Below are 27,834 nucleotides of genomic sequence, written 5' to 3' on the forward strand. Positions count from 1 at the left end.
TGAATAGCATGCTACATGTGAAAGATGTTCTACTACCCATGGTGTTCATGTTTGCTTGTGTGTGTGATGTACCTGTGTGGTGGCGGCGTTAAAGGAGATGCCCAAAAGAGAGCATAGTCCGAGTCCAGCGGCGACAGAAAGAGTGACCAGCAACACTCCGGCCAGCCCGACCGTCCCCTGAGACTTGGCACAGTCCCACCGCAGCATGGTCAGACACGCATAGGCAAGCTGCACACAGATAACATAGCTATAGCGTTAATCTGACATTATCACGTTACCACAGCGCTGTTCTCATGAGTGCGGTCACAGCACAGCAGGGTCAGGCATGCACTGGCAAGCTGCATGTAACATAACACTAAAGGCCTATACACACCAAGTCTGAATTTTCTGAAAAATGAAAAAAATCTCTCTCTACGAACTCCTTCACACAATATAATTGTACTCAATGCTAGGCCAATTTTTGGTTCTACAAGGCTTTTTTACTTACAGAGGAAAGAATGACAGAATACTCGCAACACTCACATTAGCAGTACAACATGTGCAGAAACGTATTTGGTCACAGGTCTTAAATATCCCTCTACAATTAGGCTTGTTTCAGGCACATCTGACCCAAACTGGACGCATTTCAAGAGAATGAATATAGAGATCTTGAGATGCATTTTCATAAAATGGAATATTTTCAATCTAATCCCCAAGTGAAAATAAAATTGTGCATGTTTGAAAGTGCACTTGTAGTGTACTTAAAATCTTAAAAAGTACACTTTCATGACTATATATGCTGACACTTTCAAGTACACTTTCATTAAGTTTTACTTTAAAGTACATTTTAAATCATTGTTTAAATAATCTTTTGTCATGCTTTGAAGTACACTTACGCACTGACTAACATACTAGCATATGTAAATTATTATTTTAACTGTAGTTCGTTGTTTGATATTGAATTTAAAGTGAAAATAGTTAAAATTTACTTAATTGCAACTTCATTACAAATGTGTAAATTTCAAGGACAGTAGATGTAATTAGAAAATTACATATAAACATGTACTTAAGCCCTACCTAAGCTGGTAAAAAACACTCTTAAGTTCAATTAGTGGCATTTAATATAATCAATTTAAATGTTAAAATAATAAGCATGTTAATTAAAGGGATCTTTAACCTAGAAATAAAAATGATCATCATTTACTCACCCTTAAGTTGTTCCAAGCCTGTATGAGTTTTGCATTAATGGCTACCATCAACTGTTTAATTACCAACATTATTCACAATATCTTGTGTTCAACAGAAGAAAGAAACTCATACAGTTTTGTAACTACTTGAGGGTGAGTACGTGATCACAGAATTTTCTTTTTTGGGTGAACTATGCCTTTAAAGCACTGCCTTTTTTCAGATTTGGTGTGAATGTTTCGAATCCTGAAACTATGTTTTCTTTTAAAACATATATTTCTGTTATTTTGTCATGACAGTTTTGATGTGAATGGACCTTAACAAGAAATTATCCATACTCCACAGATTCACAAATACTCGTGTGAGTCCTTAACAGGTTAAAATGAACCTGAACAAAAGTCTAGATAAAGCAAAAGCTCTTCAGATGTGGGAGTTAGTTTACCATTAGGAGGTAGCCACTGGCGATACGGATCACACTGACATCAGAGAAGGACTTAAGGATGTCTTCCAAGGTGGTGGTGGTGAATGTGAGAACTTTCTGAGACGAATTTACTGACACACTCTGTTGGACAACCTGAGGACGCACAGCATGGAAGACGTAAAAAAAAAAAACATTAATGTTGTTTACCTTCAATTCATTTACACCCTTTCTCCAATCTTCTCACTGACAAAACAGAGACCAGATGATGTCACATACAAGCCACCAATGGGACGGCAGCTGTGAAAGAGATTGTGCGCTCAGCGGGTTAATGTGTTCCAGACGGTCCTGTCAAACACGCACACACACACACACACACACACAGATACCACACACACGCAAAAACACACACAGACACACAAGTGCTGGGGCCGCCACACCAAGAGGGGTTGATTTTGCAATAGACACCCACACTAGCAAAAACAGGCTGTGCTGTAATGCTGCCACCTCAGATTAAATGAGCAAATCTGTTATTAAAGCACGCTAAAATGATTTCGCTAACACTTTAAAATAAGGTTCAAGCTGTAAACATTAGTTAATGCATTAACTAACAATAAATAATACTATACAACATTTATTAATGTTGCATAATGGTAATTTTTAGATGTACATATATTTCAAATTGTATAAAAAATTAATTTATTAAGAAAAAACACCAATTAACATAGTATATTTATAAATTTACAACCAACCAAGGTTAATAAACGCTTTTAAAATGTTAATTTACAATATTACTAAACAGTAATATTTGTAAATTCAAGTTTATTCATTATACATTTAACTGATGTTAATTCATGCAACTTGAAATGTTATATAAATGCTGCAAAAATGTTGTTCATTAGTTAGTTCATGATGCCTCAATGTAAAGGACTGAAATATTTTCGATGCAACAACGTAACACATCTAATACATGCAAAGGTTTTAGTGAACACATTTCTACAATGTCCCATCACAACCTTTCCTGACCTTAAAGATGTGCCCCGTTTTTCCCAGTTCACACTTAAGTTGAGTGTTTAAAGTATGAAGAAGGGAAAAAAGGGAAGTCTATGCCTTTGAAGGACTGCACTTAAACAGCTGGGTCCTAACCTCAAGAGACACAGCCCCTTTGGAATGTATGCATTACTTATGATTCAAGATGAATGCCTTCACACTACATGAGTGCATGTATGTGAATGTATGTTCCAGGAAACACGCAATGTTGGGCTGGAGGAATGAATCGGGCCTCCTAAACGGTTTTAAGCAAAGTAAAACCTGATGAAAGAATGAATTACTAGAAATACTACAGCAGAAACAAGCACTGTAAATATCTCCACTACAGTAGACTGCAGTCTGGACATCCACAGAGCATCCTTTCCATCAGGTGAGACGTTCATTTACCTCAGAGTATCTCCTCTGCCAGGCCTTTAGTATGGCAGCTGCTTTGTCCTCATTCCAGTTGATGTGCGAGACCTCCTCGTAGCCCTTCAAGTGCTCGTACATCTGCTTTGGGGTCATGAGCTGGAACATGGTCTGGAGGGCCTGTGCCCTGTGAGGAAGAGTAAAGTAGAGTGAAAAGGTGAAACTGACCAAGTGTTTCACTGCTGAGTAGATGTGAGATTGGAATAAGTGTGTGAAAAGAGTATGCCAAAGGTCCCCAGATGGTCCACTATTTCTGGTAGTAATTTTATGACATGGTAGTGTGTCCCAAAACTTGCCAGCTGCTACAAACTCAAAAGAATCAACGTTTTTCTACACACACACACATACAAAAATGGTTTTGACATTTGCGGTTGAAGCTTGAAATATAAAGTTTCAGAGAATGTATTTATAACCAATATATTGAACCATCTGTTAGATATTTCTAATCCCCTGACGTTGTAGGCAACAGTCTAAATCATTTAGAATCAACTTAACTGACCTAAGACTCTTTACTCTGAATCATGAACTGAATCAGCTCATATCCTTAGTGAATCAACTCAGTGAATCAATTCGTCTCGAAACAAGCCATTACATACTTTTTGAAAGCAATATAAAAAATGATTTTTCTTAAGGATATTAAAAGTTTGAGTTTTGTTATTAATATTTTTTTAAATTTAAAAAATGCTGGAAAAGGTTTTATCCCTAAATTTGCAAAGACTAAAGTCTCAAAACCAAAGAGATATTCTTTATCAAAGTTAAGACTCTGTCACGCCCCCCTAAAACGGCTCATTCAAACACGCCCCCACATCTTGATGTCAAGATGTGGAAATATTTGCATAATGCAGCCCAAATGTGCACGCGAGGAAAAAAGGAGTGGTTTCTATAACCGCAGTAGTGTTGATGAAGCCATGTCAGGGAGACGCTGTGTGTTTCTAGGTGAAAGCAAAAGCACTTTATTTGGCCTTCTGGGGCGTTACATTTCCGACGTGGCTTGTGGTGTTCTGCCAATCACAATGCACTGTGCCAGTTGGCCAATCAGAGCAGACTGTGTTTGTCTGAAGGAGGGACTTTGTGGAAATTGAAGCGTTTGAGAGAGGCGGGGCATAGAAGACTTACAATAATGTACAGTATTTGAAAAATTTTAACAATAAAACATGTCAACACATTCTGTTACACCAAATACAGAAAATAATGATCTTTAAAAAAGCATCATATGACCCCTTTAATGTTTAGCATGTTGTTAAGCTTGGTTTCTTTTCTTGGGGGTGATGATGGCTGCTGCAAAAACAAATCCTACTGCAAACACAGTCTTGACCTTGTCTGTCACTACTTGGGGATAAAAACCTCAAAACAACCACTAACATGCAGAAAAACAGTGGCCTGTCACTTTGTTCCACAGACCAGCTAAAATTTCCCCAACTGTAGAGTACAGACTCCCTCAAGTGGACTGTCAACCTAATATTGTTCAATGAACACTTATTGAAAGAAAAACCCTTGACTTTCTTTTCAAAAATCCAGTTTTCAGAGTGAAGCGATTCCTGGAAATCACAGCGGACGATTCCAGAACCACTAGAGAATATTTTCCGCCACCATCACTGTTGTGTATTAACATTTTTGGGATGTATGACAACGTTCTTTCATAATGAGGATGATGAATTCTGTCCCCTCTCAAGCCTAAAGAGGTCTGGGGAAAAATGTTTCGCTTTTGGAGTAAAAGGTGTGGGCTTCCTTCAGTCTGTGGGAATGAATACTAATATGCAGTTTACTAATGATTACGATCTGCCAAGAAAGAAACATAAAACAAACCTCACAGTGTATATGCGAGTGCATACGAGAGAGGGAAAGACAAAGTGATGTTTTATCCACTGCCACGTAATGCCCAAAAATTGTCAAACTATGACAAACTTAAAGAGACGCTTCATTTTTTCCTTTCTCTCTCTTCTATGGTTTTCACAATAATTTATTCCCTTTACAAGTAAAAAAAACATTAAGATAAATCCATTCAGTGTTTAAATCCCAAAGTTGTCTCTTACCTCAGAAGTTTGCCACTGTCGTTCCTCTTAGTCCCACCTACGATAAGCTCCTCCTGCCAGTGCATGTACTTTTTGGAAAGCCCATAGCAGCCACCAGTCAAAATACGAGCCACGTCAAAAGGCTTAAGAATATGACAGATCATAAATCAGAGATACACTCGAGATGCAAAACAACATTGATTTAATTAGCAAATCTTTATCTGCAGCCCACGACTTCAAAAACAAACACCCAACACAGAATAACAAATAATCACAAATGATTTTCAGCTATTGCTCTATGTTCTCCCTTGACTGCTGAACTCACCCGTGTAATATTCTTGTTGGGAGCTGACAACGGGCAGTCGGGGTCTGCGGGATTCAGGCAAGGGCGGTCCATATAGCCGTGGCCCACCTCTGCTTTGACCAGCATCTCCTCCCAGCTGTCCACCGGATACTTCAGCATCTTCAGCTCAGCAATGAATCCCATCGGATCAAAGTTGGTCCATTGCACTGGGTCTTTGCCACTGTGGGGAAAAGCAACTATTTTACTGTGGGATGTTCACACAGGACATGATGTTATAGCGTTAAAAACAGTGTTAAAAGCAGTGTTATAGGCGCACTGACTCCACTAGACCGTTGCTAACTCAAACACTGAGTGCTCTTGCTTTATCCAGAATTTCTTAGGATTGGTCCATTGTTGTAAATCTGCTACAACTCTGGGTTTTAAAAAGCGGCACTCATCAATGCTGCATGTATTTGTTAAAAAATACAGTAAAACAGCAAAATTATGAAATACTATTACATCATTAAAATCATTGTTTTCTATTTTAATATATTTTAAAATGGAATTCATTCCTGTGATGGCAAAGCTGAATTTTTTTTGCAGCTATTACTCCAGTCTTCGGTGCCACGTGATTTTTCAGAAATCATTCTAATATGCTGATTTGGTGCTCAAGACACGTTTCTTACTATTATCAATGTTGAAAACAGTTGTGCTGCTTAATATTTCTGTGGAAGTTCAAAAGAACAGCATTTATTTGAAATCAAATCTTTTGGAACATTCTAAATCTTGTTAATGTCCATTTTGATCAGTTTTATAAGTCCTTGCAGAATAGAAGTATTCATTTCTTTCAAAAAATAAAATCTGACTGACCCTAAACTCTTGAATGGTAGTGTATGTTTAACCATGAAGGAGAAGCACGGACTGAGCCCTGCTTATGGGATGTTGGACGTGCTTAAAGTGGTTGGGCATAACTGCAGGAAGCGGATGAAGGGTGACTGGATGGAATGCCGAAGGCTTAGGGATTGATGGACGCTGCACGTCACAGCGGTGGCAGCACTAATGTAGTTGGGATTGGATTTCAGCCTGCCTCCATAATAACAGCTTTGAGAAAATGGAATCAATCCGCTCATCTGATCTTTATCCCCTTTAATTATACTGCCGTGCCGGGTGATCCCGCTCAGGGCCTGGCATCTCCCTACAACTAACAGCCCAACGCAGCAGTTTCGCAAACCTCCCATACTTTGCTTGCCATCTTGTCTCAGTTGTTTTTTTCAGCACCCTCTTTCTCTTGCTGCGTCTTCACCCGTTCTCCTGTTCCGCCCGTATGTTTGACTCTATCCTCAGACAGCCTTCCTCACACCGAGTTCACCCGCCCACTTTCCATCATCCGTCCACTTCCACCGCTCCGCTGACTGACTCTCTAAGCCGCCCTCTCTCAAACCCGCTCCGCCTTTCCGTCCCTACACCATCTTTCTCTCATTTCTCCCTCTTTCTTTCATTCTTCCCTTTTTTCTGTATGTTTCCTTCTGTTCGCCCCTCTCTCTTTCTCTTCTGGCAGGCCTGCAGTGGTTCAGACCACATTGTATGTGCCTAACCAGGCTTGAGTCATTATTCCAAGTCCCCCAACCAGAACACAGTAAAATCCTTATTTACCATCCATGATGGAGGGAGAGAGGGAGGGGAGGAGGGCAGAAAAACTTTTGCAGACTTGGTGGTTGTCTACTGAGTGTAACTGTTGCAATGAGCCATTAGCAGCAGAAGTGGAACAATTGTGTGAGGCTTTGAGCGGTTCACCATCACAATGAAAGCCATGAGAAAACACCACAGGAGCACCACTTCGCACAATATTTAATCATGATTCATTTAATTTTTTTTATTTTTTAAATATTCTTCATGGAAAAAATCAATATGTATTTGTCTAATTTGTGCAAAAATACAAATTATATAATCATTAAACTAAACCAATAGAGAAGTGCAAACACAGAACACAGAACAGATTCAATATTCAAACATCCTTCCTGCACTTTATGGACTTAATCTTACATGCATAGGGCAAGTGGTTTTTGCAGTTTTCTGCTGGTTTCTGTTTAACTCGTAGGTGAGTTTCACTGATTACTGAATTTCACCATAAATAGAGTAAAAATTACTTAAATCGCATTAAACATCTTGCCTGAATATGATTTTTAAATAAATTACTCCTAAAGAGGTAATTCATCAAATAAACACTGTAAAATCCTCTTTTCACCACCTCTCTGGATTGGAAGGAAAAACTTTTCCTAAAAATTAATTTTGCTTGTTTATTGGTTTTCAACATGGCTCTATTCACAGGAAGGACATGTCAGTGAAGCGTTTAGTGTATGAAAATGGCCCTTCTGGCAAATCAACTTGTTGTCAAACGCCAGGCAAGACAGGGTCAAACACTACAGGCTGCAAGCAAATACAGAAAGGTGTATGCAACTTACGGGAGGTAGACCGTTCCTGAATGTAGCCTAGCACCTTCCCAGAAGCAGTCTAGAGGAGTGATGATCAGACATGGGTGTAGTTTCTCTATAATCTAAAAAAATAAATACGCTATTACTGTCACAAGCCCTTAGAGGTCATCCACTGAAGTTTAAAATTCTACTAAAAAAAGATACTGTAACAATTCTTACTTACCTGGTCCACAAAATTGGTTTCTGTAACAAGTTCTCCTGATTTGTAGCATAAATGTTCCAATTTCCATTGCCTGAAAACACAACAGTGGAAATTAGATTAACTATAATTTTGTGGACTAACATTAAATCAGAAAACTTAAAAGAAATAGTGACCAGTTACAGGACTTAAAATACACCCTTTCCCAAATTTTAACCTATAATTTTGGTTGATAAAAAAGTCCAAGGACATGTTATGCATCATCTACTCAAATAGAAACAACTCTTCAGAAGCTGGTGTGCAGTTACCTGTTGTACATGTAAACGTGCACTCTGCTGGCCTTTATGGCAGAGTCGAGGTGCTGCTTGAGCGCCTCTACGGTCAGAATGTTAGCACCTTCCTGTCGCGGTGTCTGTATCATGAGCTGAGGACTAAACATGGCCTCCTCTCCGATCTTCTGCCGCGTGTACTTGAGTTCCTGATTCACCCTGCCACCCACTATGAAACGGAGAAGAAAAGTGATGAAGACTTTCAGATGATGCTCCATAACCTTTTAGTACTTTTATTTATAAGCAGATTTAAGAGGTAACAGAAAATAATATGGAGAAAAAAAGGGATTCAATGCTGCATTATACATTGCTTCAAGCTCCACAGCTTAAAGGGATAGTTCACCCAAAAATGAAAATTCTGTCATTAATTACCCTCATGTCGTTCCAAACCTGTAAGACCTTCGTTCATCACACAAATTAAGATATTTTGATTAATTTTGATGTCTCCTCCGCGTCTCCCTGGCGCCATTTTGGAGAGCATCACATATGTAAACAATGTATGCTGTTCTGCGTCAGAAGCGGCTATGTTGTTTACGCTTTGATCTGAACGTAAACAACGCATCTGCGTACGTACGTTGCATACATTATGTAATTTTTATGTGATTCTCTCCAAAAGACGAATTGTTGAATAAATCATTATTTTTGTTTTCTTTGCGCAAAAAAAGTATTCTCATAGCGTCGTAAAATTGCGGTTGAACCATGGATGTCACATGGATTATTTTCCATGTGATGTCCTTGCTATGTTTCTGAGCCTTGATCAAGTTAGCATCCTTGCTGTTTATTAGGGATGTGAAATAGGGTGAAAAACTAAATTCGAATTTTGTACTAAAATATTATCAAAATTCTAATTATATTCTAATTTAAAATGAATAATTTCTGTTGGGGGAAAAAAAAGCTTATGGCTTCTCTCCTGAGGCCACAAGAGGGCAAATCGAGCAAAATATTAGCGTACTAATGCACGTTTCTTTGAAAAAAGTGCATTATGTTTAAAATAATTTTTATAAACCATATATAATTAATTACGTTGCTTAAACAATTAGAAACAACAAGCATCATGTATGTATTGCATAGTTTAATACTAAGGACCGAAAGCCAATCACAAAGTGTAGCCTACTTTTTTAATTTAAAAACATGACATGCAGTGGGATGTAGAAAAAACAAAAACTTGACTCTTCTGTAGTTACATCGTGTACTAAGACCGACGGAAAATGAAAAGCTGCGATTTTCTAGGCTGATATGGCTAGGAACTATACTCTCATTCCGGTGTAATAATCAAGGAAATTTGCTGCCGTACCATGGGTACAGAAGAGTCAAGCTTTCCAAAAAAAGTGGAGTGTTCCTTTAATTTGTGTTCCGAAGATGAACGAAGGTCTTACAGGTTTGGTACGACATGAGGGTGAGTAATTAATGACAGAATTTTCATTTTTGGGTGAACTATCGCTTTAATGTGCTGGAAACTAATTAAACAGTTTTGTATGCAGTGAGCTTCTTTTTCTTTTCTTTTTTTTACACTTTTCCGTCCAACACACGAAATGATCAAACCCTCGACAATTGAAGTAAAAAATACAACAAAATGGTCCTAACTTCAGAAATAAAAACAATACAATTTTTGTAATAGATTTTCAAAAAATGTTATAACTCAGTTTAATGTTCATAACACAATTAAGCTCAATATTTAGACTTTTTAAAATTAAAATGTATTTTATTACAAACATAGATTTCAAAAACCTAATTTGAGGTCAAACATGACTGAATGCAAGTTCATTCAGCAAAACATTCACAAAAGTGATTCAATTCTTTAAAATAATTGACTAATAAGAGTCATTTGTTTGTCAACCTAGATGTCACTTGTTGTAAAATGTGATTTTTTTGCATGCAAAGACATTTTCTCTGTATTATTTTGCAGTAAACAGTCTTTTTAGCTCATCACATTCAATTTATCAAGCTAAAACTCACATGTGGCGAAGAACAATGTGTTCAAAGTGTATATTTTTTATATTTATTCACAAACAAGCAATTGAAAAACCCACAATAAACAAAATAAAATGTCATTCAGAATTCTTCTGTGACAAACAGTCATAACTTTCGCTGCCGTCACACAGGGTCAAGCACAGTCTCATGATAATCAATCATATCCTCCAGCCTCGATGAAAGGAAACGCTAACACATGTACAGGCTCCCATATGTCCTGTTAACTTGACTTCAAAATGCCTTTCAGTACACCCTTTAACACCTGCAGTCTTCTTCACAGCCTTCAAATCCAGGCCTATGAGTTATGAGTGTGCGCGCAAGTGCGTCTGCAAGCGCACACGTGTGTGTAAGCGCTTGGCTGCTTTACTGCACTCGGGCAGTGGAGTCGTTGTGTTGCACACCTAAGCTCCACACAGAAACAGCGAGCCCTCACAGCTACAAAAGCAGCCTTTCAAAGCTTCCTGCTGAACACCGTCCAAGCCTGACTCTCAAAGCTGTCGATTCTTCACGCGCTCTCTACCTGACCTCCGAGAATAGAAGACTTCTCCATTTCCAGGATCAAGCACCCTAGAGAAGCAGGCAACACGGTTCACAAGGACTTCACAGTTATTCTGAACCAGGTAATTGTACAGGTAATCGGTCAAGTCCTCGCAAATCATCTACTGGTGTGATGTGTTTTGGACGGCAGGTTGCGTGATTCTGAAGCTCCTCTTAAGATGTCGAAGCAGGGAGGAGGGTTCATTCATGGTCAACTATCACCCTTTGAAGCAGTGAAGGTAAATTCAACTATATTTCACTAAACTATTCTGCCAGAGAAGATATTCTGAAGGAATATACACAAAGATGAAAGCTTTGCTTGTGATTTAGAAGGAACAGTCCTGTTTTTTAACACTTTACATGAGTTGTTCACAAAAAAGAAAAAGAAAAAAAGATTTACCTTCAAATGTATGTGCCATTAAAACAGTTAGATGTTAAGACTTGAACTACATTTAACATTTGACTGTAGTTCAACAGACCATAAAAGACACTAATTTGTGATCATTTTATTCTATTGTTGGCACTATTTGGTTGACACATGTTTGAGGCACTATTTTTTCCTTGTTTTTTTCCATATTGAGGTACATTTTCAATATATTTCAGAAAGCGTATCACAAAGGTTAAAGGGATAGTTCACCCAAAAATGAAAATTCTGTCATTAATTACTCACCCTCATGTCATTCCAAACCCATTAGACCTTCATTCATCTTCGGAACACAAATTAAGATATTTAAGATGCAATCCAATTAAACTCTTGTGAACGTGCCTGAAAGACTGACACGGAAGAGAAGAAACTGTTGAGTAGTCTTTCATTTTGTTTTCTTTGCACACAAAAAGTAATCTATTCTTGTAGCTTCCTAAAATTAAGGTTGAACCACTGATGTCACATGGACTATTTTAATGGTTGTAGTTGTGTTACTGTATATGCAGGGTCAGAAAGCTCTTGGATTTCATCAAAAATATCTTCATTTGTGTTCCGAAGATGAACGAAGGACTTACAGGTTTGGAACGACATGAGGGTGAGTAATTAATGACAGAATTTTCATTTTTGGGTGAACTATCCCTTTAAACATTATGGCACTCACATGATCCCCCTTCAACTGTATTAATTTAGGGCGATAAATCAAAGTCTGAAACCTAGGCCTACATGCAAAACAAACTGTAACAAGAGATATTTCGAAAATATTCTTCTGTAGAACCCTACGAAAATGGATCGTGTGACCTTGAACTACAAGGCAGCAACTTTAACAGTGCGCTCTCTACTTTTGTAGCACATTTACAGTGACATGAACAAAGAAAAATGAAGTCAGAATCATATGTTTGTGATTTCCAATATTTTTCTAAGAACTTACACTTACAGGTTTCAAACTCCAATCCTCTCCCACCTAGTTGTGTGTGGCAACAAGACTTAGGCTTTTCACAATTTTTCCACACTCTGAACATATGTGAGAATGGTCTCAATTTCACGCAGTATAAACAAGCATAAAATAACAAAAAATAAAACAAATTCGCATCAATTCATCTTTTTTGACCTTTTTTTTCCTTCCCTCAGAACCACAAAAACTTCAAAAATACAGAAACATCTATCATGCTTGGCAACTAAAGCAAGAAAATGTCTTTTTCTCATTAACCTACTCCAGCTCTGGGGGAAAGGGCTGTGTAAAACAATCTGTAACAACTTATAAGCTATAATCCAATTTAACAATGGTTTTCAATTCACGAGACAAACATACGTTGAATATTTTCAAACCGTTGTAATTGTATTAAAGTTGAAAATAACCATACTTTTTTTCTCAGGGCAGACCACCCAGCCTGTGAAAAAGGCTGAGAAGGAGAAGGAAAACGTCTAGAAGCATTATGAAAAACCAAAGGATTTCTTTTTATTTGGGCCCAAACGTACATCTGATCTTGTTTTGAGGCATGTTTATAATATCCCTCATTAATTGCAGCTTCAAGCGAGCCTGAGCTTTACTTCAACATGATCATTGGGACCAGGTTGATTACGTCCCAAACAAGCTTAGCATGTTCCTGATTGTGAGGCCCTGGGAACACCAACATGTTTTGGGGATGAAAGAACCTCAGATGTCATCTTTTCAATCAGAAAAGTCTCCGCTCTGGATTAACATGAACTAGGTCACCTTTACATCATGAATGGCTCCTCTGATGTACGTCAAGACCTAGAGATGCAACAGGAAGGAACTATAACAATGAACGCCGCTCACTTCACAGAGAAAGACTTCAATATTTTTGGAAACGTCATATTACGACCTGAACCCTAGAGAGATCAACACCTCTCCAGAGACGCACAGGTTCTGGGGTCACAAATGGCCCTGCCTCAGGTGTGAAATTAACACCAAAAGAAAATGTGTGCGAGAGAAAGAATGACAGAGAACAAGAGGTGAATTCATTCAAACATGACTGCAGGTGTGCTTTGAAAAACCAGCAAGACTGTCTAATCCTGGAGATCAATTTTTGAGAAAAAGCCCATGAACTGCAACAATAAGGAGGTGTATAGATAAATTCCAATTGCAGGGAGATGGAAATGGTGTGAAATACAATCTTCTAGAGCACAATATTGAATAGTGTTAATCAATTGAAAAACATTAGGATAAGGAATTGAGAACAAGTTCTTAATAATAACATCATATTCTTTTTAATGAACCAGTCAAAAAGACTCATGAAACAGACTTGAAATCAATTTTGAACAAAATTGGTCTCGGTCTCTAAATCAGTCAAAACTGTTTGAATAGCAAGTCAAGTCTAACTGAGTGTGACAGAATGTATGACAATAAACATTATACAGGTTCAAAATAAATATTTGTTAATAAGAGCACTTTTCACAAAAAAAAAAAAAATCGAGAATGAACAAATTAAATTAAATTAATCTGAACCAGAAATAATAATCTTCTTAAAACTATGTCCTTAACAAACATAATAATAATAATAATAATAATAAAGTATTCAAAAAGTAATCATTTTTAACAGAATTTATAATGAGAATAATTTAAAAGTATTATTATTACAACATTATACATTTAAATTATGAATAATAACAAAAACAACAATGATCTCTATGAACAAGTGCTCATCTGATGAGATGTTCCTCAAGAAAAGCTGTAAAAAAGCAGCTGATTATTTGCATATATGTATATATATATATATATTATTTGCATATATCATGAAGCAAAAAAAATTCCTCACAGCACAACAAAAGGCAACATAGCAAAATAAAAGAAAATTGGTGCAGCAGCTAAGACACTAATAAACAAATCACACACAAAAAAATCAACAGATAATCTTTTTCGCTAACTAATATGTTGCTACTTTAGACAGCAGAAACCAGTTTAAATGTAAAACCAAAATTTTCCATATTTGTCTACAATCCACAGATGTGTGAGGGGTGCGGAGCAGCATGGCAGCCAGTGAATCTGGTGTGCATGTCAGTGTGTGTTGGTGCCTCCACTGGGCCCATTCAGTTTGTTGCATAACATTAACCCTTGAACCTCCCTTTCACAAACAGGGGGAGCTGCCATTGGAAGGACTCTACCAATGCCCTGAGTTTTCAAGCGGCGCATTACTATTCTTACCATTCAGCTGCAGAGTGGCTTTTGAGTGGCCGTTTCAGAGGGGTGCGAGGGGTTTGGTACAAAAGAAAAGCCCCACCCACAACCCCCCACCTCCAACACCACCAAAACCACTGCATCCAACCCCTTCAAGATCATGACATAACTCCACACTACCGCAAGCTCCCCTACCACCCACCACTTCATCCCGCCGACTACGCCAATCACGCGGCTGGAGGGCCGGGTGGAACGGTTGCTGGGGTCGCACAGTAAAGGGATGGTGTGGCTTATGGCGGCTTTTTTAGGTGCGTGTGTGTGTGGGGGGGGTGCTTGTAGGAAGGGGCTGTGTGTGGCAATGCCGGCACAGGGAGGCACTTTTTATGACTGTGTTGCGGGCGGGATTAGCTGGATTAGACTCCAACTCAGAGAGACCCCCTGTGGTCACACGGAAGTTTCTGCACAGGGTCATAGCGGCATGAACTCTCTCCCTTGCACAACTTGCTCAACTCCAAGAACAAACCACAACGCTCTGCAACCAACCCAGTCAATGGTAGACGGCTTCGACATACCACCAACCGGCACTCTTGCATCTAAACCAACGAGTTTCATTCATACGAAGAAAATTGAGGGGTTTCGGGGGAAAATATGTTGCTGTTTCTACACGCCAATTTTAATAGCTATACAAATAGGTAGTATATCCGTAAATAGACTTGTAATGGCTCCATACATTGACCTTCACCATACTTCACTTTTCAGCCTTTCGCAGAGAAGATACGAATGGTGGGAAAGAGGGAAAGTGAAAGTGAGAGAAAAAGAAAAAGTGAGGGAGAGAGAGAGTCCCTGACCCGCAGCTGTAGCACAATGCCCCCGAGCAGCCTGTTCGACCCCTGACACAAATTTTACACCGCAGCTGCGATTTACTCCACACTGCATTACCATATGTATGGCCAGCTCTCCTCTAATTATGCTAATCACCTGTCCAGATCTGCACCACAAAAAATGGATGTATTTAGCAGTCCGCTGCCTACAAATACAGCTTACTGCAATCCAGAGATGTACATTCAGAGGGGCCTGAATGGGTAGATTTTTCCACGTTGCTGGCTTCATTCAAGTCCCTTCCCCTTAAGAAAAAACTATTCAAATGAACTGGATCGCACTGCAACAAAAAGCATGGGGGAAAGTGTGTGTGTGTGTGGGTTGGTGCATGCTCAAGGTTAGGGGGTGGTACTGTGTGCGAACCTACCCAAACATTCGGTGAGTTTCGGCAAAATAAGATATCACTGGGACATTTCCAGTTAGCCAGGGTTTTAAAATCAATGTATCACTTATTATTACATGGCTCTCTGGACTAAAGCTTTCTGATTGGCTGATTACAGGAGTTTGTGGTATAACCACCGCTAATCTAAATTAGCTAATACTTTAATTAAAAACTGCAACAGATGCACTAATCTTTTCCATGACAGTCTTATATTTATGTGCAAAAAATTTCTAAAAAAAGAATCTAAAAATACTTGGTTGCCAATAAAACACCTTAGCGAACAGTTCTTGCAGGTTACATCAAGCATGTTTTAAAGTTTCACTTTTCACTACAAGTTTACTAATCCATTCCCAAAGAACTGAATGGAAATTGGTCTAGGTGTGGGCCGAAGTATAACTTTGTAACATCCCGGCTCACACGTATGAAGCATTAACCGAAACAGCAGATTGCAGAAAAACGGCCGTTCTAGCCAAAACACAAATAACACTTCAGCTACTACGCTCCCCTCCCCCTCTTGCTCTCTTTCGCTGAACTCCTCCGCCCCTCGGCCACAGAGAGAGGGAGGGTGGAGAGGGGGAGGGCTGGACCACCCGGCATCCATGGCAGGACTGTGTGTTTACATTGCTGCGCTTCACTCTGTAATACATCTGGCATCCCAGGGCTGGACTCCCAAGTGAAGGTGGGTGGAGGAGGGGGGTGTCAGTGAGAGGAGTATGGAACGGGGGGGGCTGAAGTGCAGCGAAACCTTTCGAAAGAAAAGAGAGGGGAAGGGGAGTCGGAGAAAGTGAGAGAGAGAGAGTGCGCGCAAGTCTTTTCCGTCATTTCAGTGTCTCTGTTTTTTGAATAACACGGAGTGGAGGTATGCAGAATATAAACACAGGAATTGGAGGGCTGTCAGGATGCTGGTTGTGGATGGGAGTTGCTCCATTTGTATCTGTCTTCCCCACACTTGCGTCAGTTTTAAAACTGTCGAGGTTGCCGCTGAAGAAATCAGGATTTATAGACAGTGTAATATATGTTAATCAGATGTATGTTTGAGAAATTCTAAGTATTCAAAAACTGCATGCAAGGCTCTAGACTTATTCTTCCCACTGGTCGCTCTTTTGCGACTAACTTTCTCAGTCGGTCGCATGAGCACATGATTTGATCGCAATATTTTTTTTTCGTTCTTTTGCTACATCATGGGATTAATCAATGCTGATGAAATTTTATCATAGATGCGACTCAGCAACACACGCTGTATGGAGCAGCACAGAACATGCACTCACACTAATGCACTCATGTCTATTTTGAACTCGCACATTCTCAAAAAACTGTCGCAAATGCAACCGTTTTGGTTGCAGTCTAGAGGCCTGTGCATATACCTTGTACAACAAAAATCCCATAGAGCTCCGTTTGAGAACGGGACCATTTCTAGGGACATCACTCTATCCACTAAGCAACCAAAATTATTTATTACAATAAAAAATACATTTGGCGCACAAAATGAGGTGACAGAAAAGGAGTCTCATTCACCTTTTAATTATCTGCATAAATATGTAACTGATTGGTGCATCATTCTGCCTAACATCTCCTTATGCAAGCCATATGGATATTTTACAAAATTAAGGTAAGTGATCAGATGTTTTATTTTTGGAAATACTATTTTATTCACAACATTATCTCTGTTAAAAATCATAATAGTCCTGAGCCAGTTCAAGCTTTAATCTATGCAAATCAAAAATAATTTTAATGTAGCATTTTTTTTGTATTTTGTATATTAACTACTCAAGCTCCACATTGGAGAAAATTACAGCTGCTTACTTAAAGCAATCTATTGCATAAAGTGTTATATATATATATATATGGTATATGGGGAAGTCGTGGCCTAATGGTTAGAGAGTCGGACTCGTAATCCAAAGGTTGCGGGTTCGAGTCCCCGGCCGGCAGGGATTGTAGGTGGAGGGAGTGAATGTCCAGCGCTCTCTCCACCCTCAATACCACGACTGAGGTGCCCTTGAGCAAGGCACCGAACCCCCAACTGCTCCCCGGGCGCCGCAGCATAAATGGCTGCCCACTGCTCCGGGTGTGTGTTCACGGTGTGTGTGTGTTCACTGCTGTGTGTGTGCACGTTGGATGGGTTAAATGCAGAGCACGAATTCTGAGTATGGGTCACCATATTTGGCAGTATGTCACTTCACTAATGAAGTCTTATAAATATGTTGTGACGTGACTGAAGTGCTGATTGCAGAGCCGGTGCAAACATATCGCTATGCTTTCTTAACTGCTGTTGTTTTACCACTGTTTTGTTTGTCATGTTAACAGTAAACCACTGTTTGCATATATCAAACTTATTTTAAATTAGGTCATATTAGATCAGGGGTCAGCAACCTGTGGCTCTAGAGCTGCGTGCGACTCTTTCATCCCTCTGCAGTGGCTCCCTGTAACATGGGTGTACCCTAGAGATGCACCGTTTGCAATTTTCTTGGCCGATTCTGATTTCCAATTTTTTGCAAGTGTGACCTGCCAATACCGATTTTTGCCGATTCCGATTTTCTAGGAACTATAATTGACAGCATACAAAAATATTTGCAAATTTCAATTTACATAAAAGAAATGATTAAACATTACAATTCCCCCAATCTGGACTAAGTTACAGATTTTCTCTCACTTAAACAACTTTCAAAATAAAGTGCTCTGTGACTAGAAAGAGGAAGAAATAGTTAACTTAAAATTAGTTGCTATATGTAACAAAACAGATGGCATTTCCCATTATGTTTATAAATGGTCATTTTTTTCCTTAACCTTATTAAATGTGTTATCTTTCATAACAAATTCTTACTTTGTTTCAATTAATTCAGTTAGCATAATAAGAAACTGTAGAGTTGTAACTATTCGAATGAAATTAGTATTAACAAAGTCCATCTTTCCACTGATGAGGAAACAGAAGCTGGTATTAGATACATTTACACAGACAGTTTGGTGAAGCTGAAGTAAATAAATGCATTTACACTAGAAAATTTCAAATGCATAAATAATTTTATAAAATTAATGTTTTACATATTAAAAAAAAATAAAAAAAAATAAATGTTGAAAAAATCCAATGATACTTTTAAATATAACTAAACCACCAGAAGGTGGCGTCAGGTGTTAATGAGTGAGTCATTTATTCAACCGATTCAATCAGACGGCTGACTCATTCAGAAACGAGGCAAGTGACAGTCCTTATGAATGGGCCACTGAATCATTGACTCACTCGATTCGTTCAAAAACGTGGATTCATTCAGTAACGAAACACCGCTGTGTGTTGTTTGGAGACACACAACAGTTCTGCTGTGGCTTGGATCGGAACTATTTCATCAGCGAAATTGAGCAAAAACAGTCAATATTTTGTCTAAATTCTAAGTAACTTACTATTGTATAAAATCAGTGTCACATTGCAATCTTGTTGATATTGATATTCGGGGAAACATCATGGCCATATAATAGTGCTTATTTAAATCATATATTGAAAATACCTTTTTTTCTTCTACCGCAGTATGCATCTATATATTTACTGGCAATCATGTAGAAAACCCTAGCAGCCATTCAGAATACCCTAGCAACCATACAGCAACACCCTGGGAACAACACTCCAGCATTGTGCCAGCGAGTTTTCCACAAAATGTAGAAATCCTGTCCATCTAAATGTAATCTGTATTAGCCATCACAGTTGCTTTTTAACTGTTATTATAATTATTAGTTCTATTGCTATCTCCACAATGATTTTACATGAAGTACTAAGGTTTTAGGCTAGGCACACAGACCCCAGTTCTCCAATCTTGAGAAACCTAGTTCAAACTTCAAACCCCTTAAAGCCCTCAGGGCTCCACATACATCCCTTACAGTTCAGTCATGTGTGTCCAAGCCTTCCCGAGCACATCCAAACAGGGAGAATTCTACTAGATCCCCATCTCTTCACCACAGTGCAGGGAGGCCACATTCTTCAGTCACTTCCTTCATATTAAAAGAGGACTTCTTCCCAACATGAACTGCAGGTTATACACTCCTCCACACGGCTAACTCTTAACCGTCCTCATGTTTCACTGGGAAACCAGGGGAGGTTTGTCAATATGTCCACACCTGTTGAATGTAAAGGCATTTTCAGCCTACAATTCAAGTTAAATAAAAGAACTTAAAGAGTAAACACCTGAAGAGAGGAAATTAAATGGCTCTACTCATAAAACACAGCAAAAAGCTTAATAAAGCTTAATAACTGTTTAAAATAAGAATAAAATTAACTCAAGTTACACTTCTTCCAGATTAACTGCACATTAATCACCAATCTAATAAATTCACACTGCCCCCTGCTGGGTGTATAAAGCCAAATCTTGCTGGTTAAATTACTCATTTATTACCTTTAAATTGATCAACTCCTCTTCCACGGGAAGGCTAACGTAGTAGTAAACCTTCTCTCATCATCACTGGCGTTAGCTGGAACCCCTCACTCTGCACCCAGGTCATGTAGCCAGTATCAGATGAGCTTTTAAATAGCGGAGTCTCCCCTCGATGACCTCAGGTCCTAAGAGATGCAGCCTTGTGGCCCAGAGGTTCATGCTACCCCCCACACAAAGGAATGGGACAACCCAAACCCTGATATCTCAATGATTTCACTGCGAGAGTGGTCCCTCTCAAAAGCGGCCAGGAGGGGAAGGCGTACAGGAAGGCGAATGTTTACGTGAAAATGTTTTAATTAAATTCAGGCGGTGCTGGTATTTTCTTTAAAAAGCCTGTGATTTTGAAAACAAAAAAGATGGCTACTCATTTAATCTAGAATAAAAAAAAGTAATCTACAATAACAGCAAAGTCAAAGCCATTATTTTGATAAAATAAAATACATTTGTTTTTTATATTTAAATATGTTTAATATATATTTATAAAGTATATATAAATATATTTATTACTCTTTCTGCACAAACCTGAAGAAGTCCACAACTCCAAACATTAGTGTCCAAAACATCAAAGCTACATTCACATCAGATCAGCGAGAGGATTCAGCCAGCGACTCGAAGGCTATGACAACATTATCTACACCAATCATGTAACGCTGAAAATCTGTAGAGCAACCAAACTAATTATAATGGTTGGAACGTAACAGCCCTCAATGGCAAGTGATGAAAGCCAACATGAGATCACACTGAATCCCATTCAAGCTGAACTTAAGGGAGAGTAAGAGACAAGAGCTTCAACGAAGGGTCATTTGGAGGTCGCTAGCAAAAGACTGTTCCAAACGAAACATAAACATGCATCCTAATGGACGCTGGGCCGACATCTCCCAGCGCAGAACCTGGCCAACCAGAACTAATCTATCCCTCAGCTGTGGAGTTTAATCTAAACAAACAGATCTCAATGTTACTGCATCTGGAAGCTGTCATGTGCTTCGACATGGGAGAAACTGAGGTGTGAGTGAGTGTGTGTCCAACAACCGACTGTCATACTTCATCTGCAAACCTCCTGCGCTTCTTGGAAAGGAAATGTGGAAGTGAGCAACAGAGGTAAAACTGCAGAGAGGATAAAGCTCTGGGTTAGCGAGGTGTTTGTGATAAGGTTCACACAAAAATGACTATACTTTTACACTAAGAATATTACTAAAGATTTGTGACACTCCACTCCATTAAATTTTTAGCATTAATACAAAGGTTTCTCTCTCGAGGGGCAGACTGAGGTTTAAGGATCTAGGCTGCTACTGCAAAAGGGTTCCAATATGAGTCTCATGTAGGGTTGACCAAAAACAATCTCAGAGATACTGCACCTGCTCCATTACCATAGGAGCCTTGAGCAATCACTTAAGCTCCTCCAGGGGGACTGGAACTACAACTAGTGTCATTTAAGTTGCATTGGATGGAAAAAGTGTCTGCTCAAGGGCAAATTAGTAAAGTTAAAAAAGAAAAAAAAAGAAAAAGAGAGGCCAGTGAGATCATTAAGCCAATAAAACAATTCCCTTCTCTAGTTCTGAATAGAACAGTTCAAAAATGCAGCTTTTAAAAAACAACTAAATTTAATTCCTTAGATGGGCAGGAACATAAAAATACTTTACCAGAGTAGTATATCAATATACCTAAATATCCTATAATATACACACTATGGCCTATATGAAAATACTTTTCTAAATTCAACATTTTTCTCAAACATTAGGCCCACACATTCAGCCCAGTCTCACAAATGCCTATATGCCTCAAACAAAAGATAAAAAATAAAGCCATCTACAAGGAGCAAAACGTGGAGTCAGACTTGCAAGTGTTGTGGTAGTGTTTCATAAAGAACAACAGACATTTTATTGTGTGCCTTATCAAGGATATTTTCTCCAAGGGACACAGTGCCTTCTTAAAAAAAACTGAGAAGAGAAAATAATTTAGCAGTTAGCCTATGTAACAGTATAAAAACAATATCAATTAGTGTAAAAATCGCTCATTTCAATAAGGTAATATTGTTTCATGGGGACTAACTGAAAAACACTGGGAAAAGTCACATGACAGGATATATCTTATTATGATAGGTCAATTACTGTTGACAATCGCTCAATTATAACAACATTATCATTACAACATCCTCCTATCATGCTCGAAAAAGGTTGGCAAATAGCACTGAATTTGTCAAAATGGTGTGAATATATAAACCAGTTACAGAATAAACTGCTCACCCACTCAAACATCACTACTTTCGAATTGAAACAGTGATGTACAACTAAATGGGAGCTTAAAAAATGCGAAAATGTAAAGTATGCTTAAGAAAACAGTGTTTCATGTTTGCACAGTTTTTGGTTTAAAGGCACATCATGTAGAAATATAACATGAAAAAAACACACAGAGAGGTGACGGTCTCCTCATTTCTTAAATCTACCACACACCACTGACTTTAATATCAGCCCTGGATAAACATAACATGGCATATATTTACAATACAAAAGCCAGCTCATCCAGTTCAAATAATTTAATATAAAAATAATGAGTGCAAAACCATCTTAAAGGAAAGCCCTCATATCATCCATGGTCTTATCAAAGGTTCTTTAAACTTCAGGAATGTAGATCAAAGCAGAACGGCCTGTTTGTCCCTCCCCCTTCAAAAAAAAAAAAAATCACCACCCACACTACAGCCCCAACTTCTCACAATTGACTTATTCATACAATAAAACAACTTTCTTTAAAACGTTCTTCAAGCTGCCTGTGCGCTGTAGTCTGTGTTGGGTCTGGGTGCACGTTTCTGCCTGCAGTTCGCTCGGTTCCTGCTGAAACTCTGAGACAAATCTTTTTGGAAAGTTGAACGCTGTCCAAAACAGGACCACACACAGGCTCTGTGAGCAGCGCGGATCAGATTCAACTGCTGGAGGCAGACACACACACTTACTCGCACACACTCACAAAATGGCGGCTATTTGTGTTAAAAACACTCACATTGCTCACTAAATCGTATATCCACTGATGTATCGAACTTGGAAACAATCGGCGAGCGCGCGCGCTATCGTGTTCCATAAACACACTGCGTTCGTGCGCACGAGGCAAATTCGAAACGAAAAACATTCTTTTCACGTTTAAAATGGATTTCTGCCAGATTTCTATACAATAAACAATTCCTTCAGCTTACATGACAGACCCCCACCCCACCCACTGCTTCAGGTCTGCTTTTAGATTACACTTGCGGGGAAAACGTATTAGAAAGGCTTAAAGTAGAAGGAAAACAGCTTCTTACCTTCTACCCAGAGTTTCTCCACGTCCGTCTCCAGATTAGCTGCCCTTAAGCCAACAGCAAAAGCTCCGAATATTAAAAGGCCCACAACTAAAAACTTTCCACAGTTCTTTTGTATGTAACAGCCAAGTTTAAACAAAAGTCTTTGAAACTTTGCTCTCAACCACAGCGGCGCTTTCCTCCCAGTCGCCTTCCCCTACAAGACAAGAGACAAGAGAGAGCAAATATTAAACTCATCATCACCTTGTTAAAAAGATTCAACTCAATTTCATCATTGCAAGGTCATGTTTTTTCGACTGAACTGCAGAAAATAAGCTAAAATGGCTTTTAGGGGTTTTAAATAACTGTATTTTTAGGAATAAACTACTTTCATCCTTTGAAAGTAATTACTTGAAATGTATTAAACAACTAGAGTTATGTAGAAACGACAAGACTATCATAAATTCTTAAAAGTAGCCTCTCCACACTTTCAAGCACTATTTCTGTGGCAAGCCATTTTAACAATTATTCCTCAAAAATATTTATTTTTAAGTGCTTATTTTTAATTACTAGTAAGTAACCCAATAATGACTTTTTCAGTGTCACAAGTAATAACTATTTATTAGATACTAGTAAGGCTTAGTCCTTTGCAACTAGTCGCTATCCCAATAGTGACAAGTTCTGTTGTATCCGATGGCAAATTGGAATTCTTCAACTCCAACTTTAGATTAGTATCTATTCCAGTATTACTTGTAACTACTAATTAGGTGCAAGTATTTATTCTTTAGTTACAACTTTATATTCCAGTTTCCTAGTACTAAACAGACATTAGTACCTATTTATTAGACACAAGTGTGTCTTCAAGTTGATTCTAGAATGGTTCCTAATCTTACCAGTAAGATTTTAAATCAAATATGGAGTAGCCGTTATGGCTGGTAATTACATATGACAATTTAAAAAAGCCATAATTAGTCTTATAATGTTATAAGAATTAGATAGATTCAGGTGTCTTATGAATTAGCTAGAAAAGCTGGCATATATACTGGATCAAAATCAACCATCATGTTTGAACCACAGACTCCCAAAGAATTTAATGGCAAATGCCACCAATAACAATAAAACTGATATTTGTCACTATTTTGGATTGTGACTAGAAGAAAAAGAATGACGACCATTAACTGACAAATAGTTATTACTAATGAAACTGAAAAAGATGACTTCCTAGTAATAAATAATTACTAGTAACAAAAATAAATAGCACTTAATTCCAGCTACTAAATGTTAAACCGGCTTGCCATACTACTTGTACCGTTCTCGCGGCTTTCAAATAGTATTCTAGTTCCACGCATAAACTAAACGTAAATCTGAGTCTAGCTGCAATGTGTCAGACTGCATCATTTGGACACTGTAGCAGGGAAACAGGTTACAGTGTCCAAAGCCATGCAATATCGGAGATGCACGTGGGTCGCATAGCTGAAGGGACGCGATGTGATGTGATTTGGGAAAGTGCTGCAGCCATCACACAGGGAATTACGACAATATTTGTGAACCGAAGAGGGCAGCCACATGGATCGTGCCTGAGCAGTGCGGGACGAAAACTACTCCCCGTGTGTAGATCCTATCTGAGGGGGCTTCAATCAGTCTGCTAGGGCCAACATCACTAACAAAACTTAAGACCCTTCGCTTCACGCTCCGAGCTCAGCTTCTCGTCTGACAGGTACATTTAGGATTACTGAATCGCAACAGATGGACATAGCGGGGAATAAATGCAGCGAATCCCTCGAGCGGCTACAGGTTGCTTCCAGCATTGGCACCCCATCGGTGCCGTGGCTATCCCGTTACCTAGCGACTTCACTAAAGTTGAGCACTTTGTCAGAGCATTCCCAACAAACGGGGCAAACATAAAAGCACCTCTGATATCTGCTCCAATGCAAAGGCGGCATCGCAATAGCTCGGCCGCTGCAAATACTCCAAATCCGCCGCGGCGGTCCGATAGTTGCCCCTATTTCTCCGCGTTAACCTCGGCCGATCGGGGTCTCTGTTTTCCTGCTCGGAGGACACATTAACAGCCGAGGCCATGTTGCAAAGTCTGCGCCGAACGTCTCGTTATCCGCGCTAGTGTATTTCCCCGCGAGCGTTTAGTGATATCCGAAGAAAACCAAGTTTGTCTCTCGTTGATCCCAGATCCGCGAAGCACTTCATACTCCTGTTTGAGACGGCGAGTCAGAGTCTGCGCCTTCCATTCCAACATTTCGCGAATCTGGAGGTCTCCAACAATTCCCCACTTTCACGCCGTCCGCTGGAAAGTCCGCGATATCAGAAGGCGAAGTGGATGCTGTGGAAACGTCGGTCCCTCGCTGGCTGTAGCATTCTGTGATCTATGTGGTCCCTCCTCAGGCCGCGCGACAAGGCGATCTCTGAGAGATTCAATAGATGTGAAAAAAGATCACTCTCCATTCGGAGACAGAGGAGGAGGGGCGGGGCAAAGCCACTCGAAATCCCGCCTCCGGGGCTGTCAGATGGCCGGGGTTCCTGGGCTCTGATTGGTTCCAGAAGGGCAAAAATTACTCAGCAAACACGACTATTATTAGCTGCTTAGCAACAGCTCACCAAAGTAGTGAGACCACCCAAGCCGCGAGCCCTCGTGTGTGCATCTCAAACTTCAGGGGAGTCTTAAAGAAGCAAAGCCCACTTTCTGCAGGGTCCGACTCGAGCAGCGTCCGAGCGCCAGAACTATTCACCAAGAGGAGAAAAGCACAGGCGAGCCGTTTCTGGGGCAGAGGCAACACAACACTTTTTGACTTGTGCCTTTTTTTTCGTTTCTTTTCTCATTGTTTATTTCTTACTTTTATCTTTTTTTCTTGTCTGTTTCTTTGCCTTTTGTTAGTTTTTCTTGATTGTTTCATTGTGTGTATTTTTCTGTCATTGTCTTTCACTCTTTCTTTCTCTCTTGATTGTTTCTTTTTTCTTTTCTTTCTTGTTTGTTTCTTTGCTTTTTGTATATTTTTTTTCTTGTTAATTTCTTAGATTTTCTTGTGCTTATTTCTTTTATTTTTCTTTCTTGTTTTCTCTAGTTTCATTTGGCTGTTTGCTTTCTTTTCTTGCTCTCTCTTTGCACAACATACATTCAGAAGACTTAGTTTTTGCAAGAACTTACACCAACAAATAGCCTTTAAAATCATACAAACATTTGTCAGTTTTCAGCCCAATAAAGACCTGTTGTTTTCTTCACAGATAAATTGGTATATATAATTTAAGTTTTTAATTTCCTGAACACAAGTTATAGTTCTGATTACTTGTAAATTGAGGCAGTCTTTGACCATTTTACTTTCATAAACAAGAATAGAGCGCCACCTAGATTACATAATTTTTTGGATAGCGAATATGAATTTTACACCCGTTTATGTGTCATACATTCTACAGCAAAAAGTACATTGAAAATAAATTTTACATTTGGGAGACGCTGTTGTTCAAAGCGATCAACACTGCATTGAAGATATTCTCTAATTTGATCAGTTCATGCATTCCCTGGCAATCAAACCCATATCCTTGGTGTAGCTAACATCCTGCCCTAGTTGACAAGTAAATTGTTGACAAGAACTGTAAGTAATTGTGTACTTTACTTGTATTGACTTCCCTTTCCCAGTCCCAGCTGGGCAGTTTGGATATTGGCCATACTGAGAGCACTGGCTCCTGGCTACAGGGCAAAGGAAAAATGCTATTAATGAGAGTTGTCTTTTATTGTGCACAGGTGGGTTACAGTTTTGAACAAGTCTGTGCCAAAACATGGGAATTCCTTGTCTTGCTGCCCTTTTTCATCAAGTGTATTGTGTAAACATGACATAGGTTTTATACTATACATATCACACATCCAAAAATAGTTTATGACTTTTGAGAATGAAAAATCTCCCGCACCAAGCCGCAATGCTGCTCTGCAGTATATCATGATTAGTTTTCCTTTGCATTACTGAATCTCTTACAAACACAAAGCACATTATTCAACAAAAATAATACAAATATAAGCAGCTATATATACTGAACGATGATTGGAGTGGTGATGTCATCGGTTTAGGAGACTATGGGAGGAAAGCCTTGACGTTAGTACGAAAATGAGATACATCGTTATGAAGGATCCATTTCCTATCCCACCCCACCATCAGGAAATTATTACAGCCATATTATTTTCCTCCAGAAATGAAAAAAACTGGACCATTAGTCATTAACTTCCTCTGCTGGATTCTCTGAGCTATATGATCTGTCTTGAGCGCTATGTTTCACTCAATCTCTCCCAACAGTCCTGTAGTTTGCCATGGTTCCCACTACAGTGATGTACCCATGACTTTTCCCATGTTTACTCTATAGCACAAGGTTGTGCTCAATCACACCGATGTGTTTGACAGCTCTGAGCACTTCTCTGCCAGTGTTTACACTCTCCAATTTCCTCTGCGATTGTGTGGCTCTTGTATAATCAGTGTGACACTAGAGAAAGGAGAGCACTTCAGAAAAACTGCCTATTTACCTTTGTGCAAA

At 39.0% G+C, this 27,834-nt stretch overlaps 1 protein-coding gene across 1 annotated transcript in view; it reads right to left on the reverse strand.

The window, feature by feature from the left end:
* Nucleotides 1–25,736, reverse strand: part of ptch1 (patched 1) — a 62,599-nt gene extending 36,863 nt beyond the window's left edge. Inside the window, exons 1-10 of the mRNA XM_079381854.1 lie at nucleotides 25,216–25,736; nucleotides 23,329–23,521; nucleotides 8,275–8,464; nucleotides 7,991–8,060; nucleotides 7,798–7,889; nucleotides 5,378–5,576; nucleotides 5,074–5,195; nucleotides 3,020–3,167; nucleotides 1,607–1,738; nucleotides 73–228 (exon numbers count right to left, since the gene is read on the reverse strand). Coding sequence (XP_079237980.1) covers nucleotides 73–228; nucleotides 1,607–1,738; nucleotides 3,020–3,167; nucleotides 5,074–5,195; nucleotides 5,378–5,576; nucleotides 7,798–7,889; nucleotides 7,991–8,060; nucleotides 8,275–8,464; nucleotides 23,329–23,521; nucleotides 25,216–25,383 — 1,470 coding nt within the window. The 5' untranslated portion in view covers nucleotides 25,384–25,736. The remainder of the gene's footprint in view (nucleotides 1–72; nucleotides 229–1,606; nucleotides 1,739–3,019; nucleotides 3,168–5,073; nucleotides 5,196–5,377; nucleotides 5,577–7,797; nucleotides 7,890–7,990; nucleotides 8,061–8,274; nucleotides 8,465–23,328; nucleotides 23,522–25,215) is intronic.
* Between the last annotated feature and the right edge of the window lie 2,098 nt (nucleotides 25,737–27,834).

Source organism: Barbus barbus (genome assembly GCF_936440315.1).
Source record: "Barbus barbus genome assembly, chromosome: 28".
Lineage (NCBI taxonomy): Eukaryota > Metazoa > Chordata > Actinopteri > Cypriniformes > Cyprinidae > Barbus > Barbus barbus.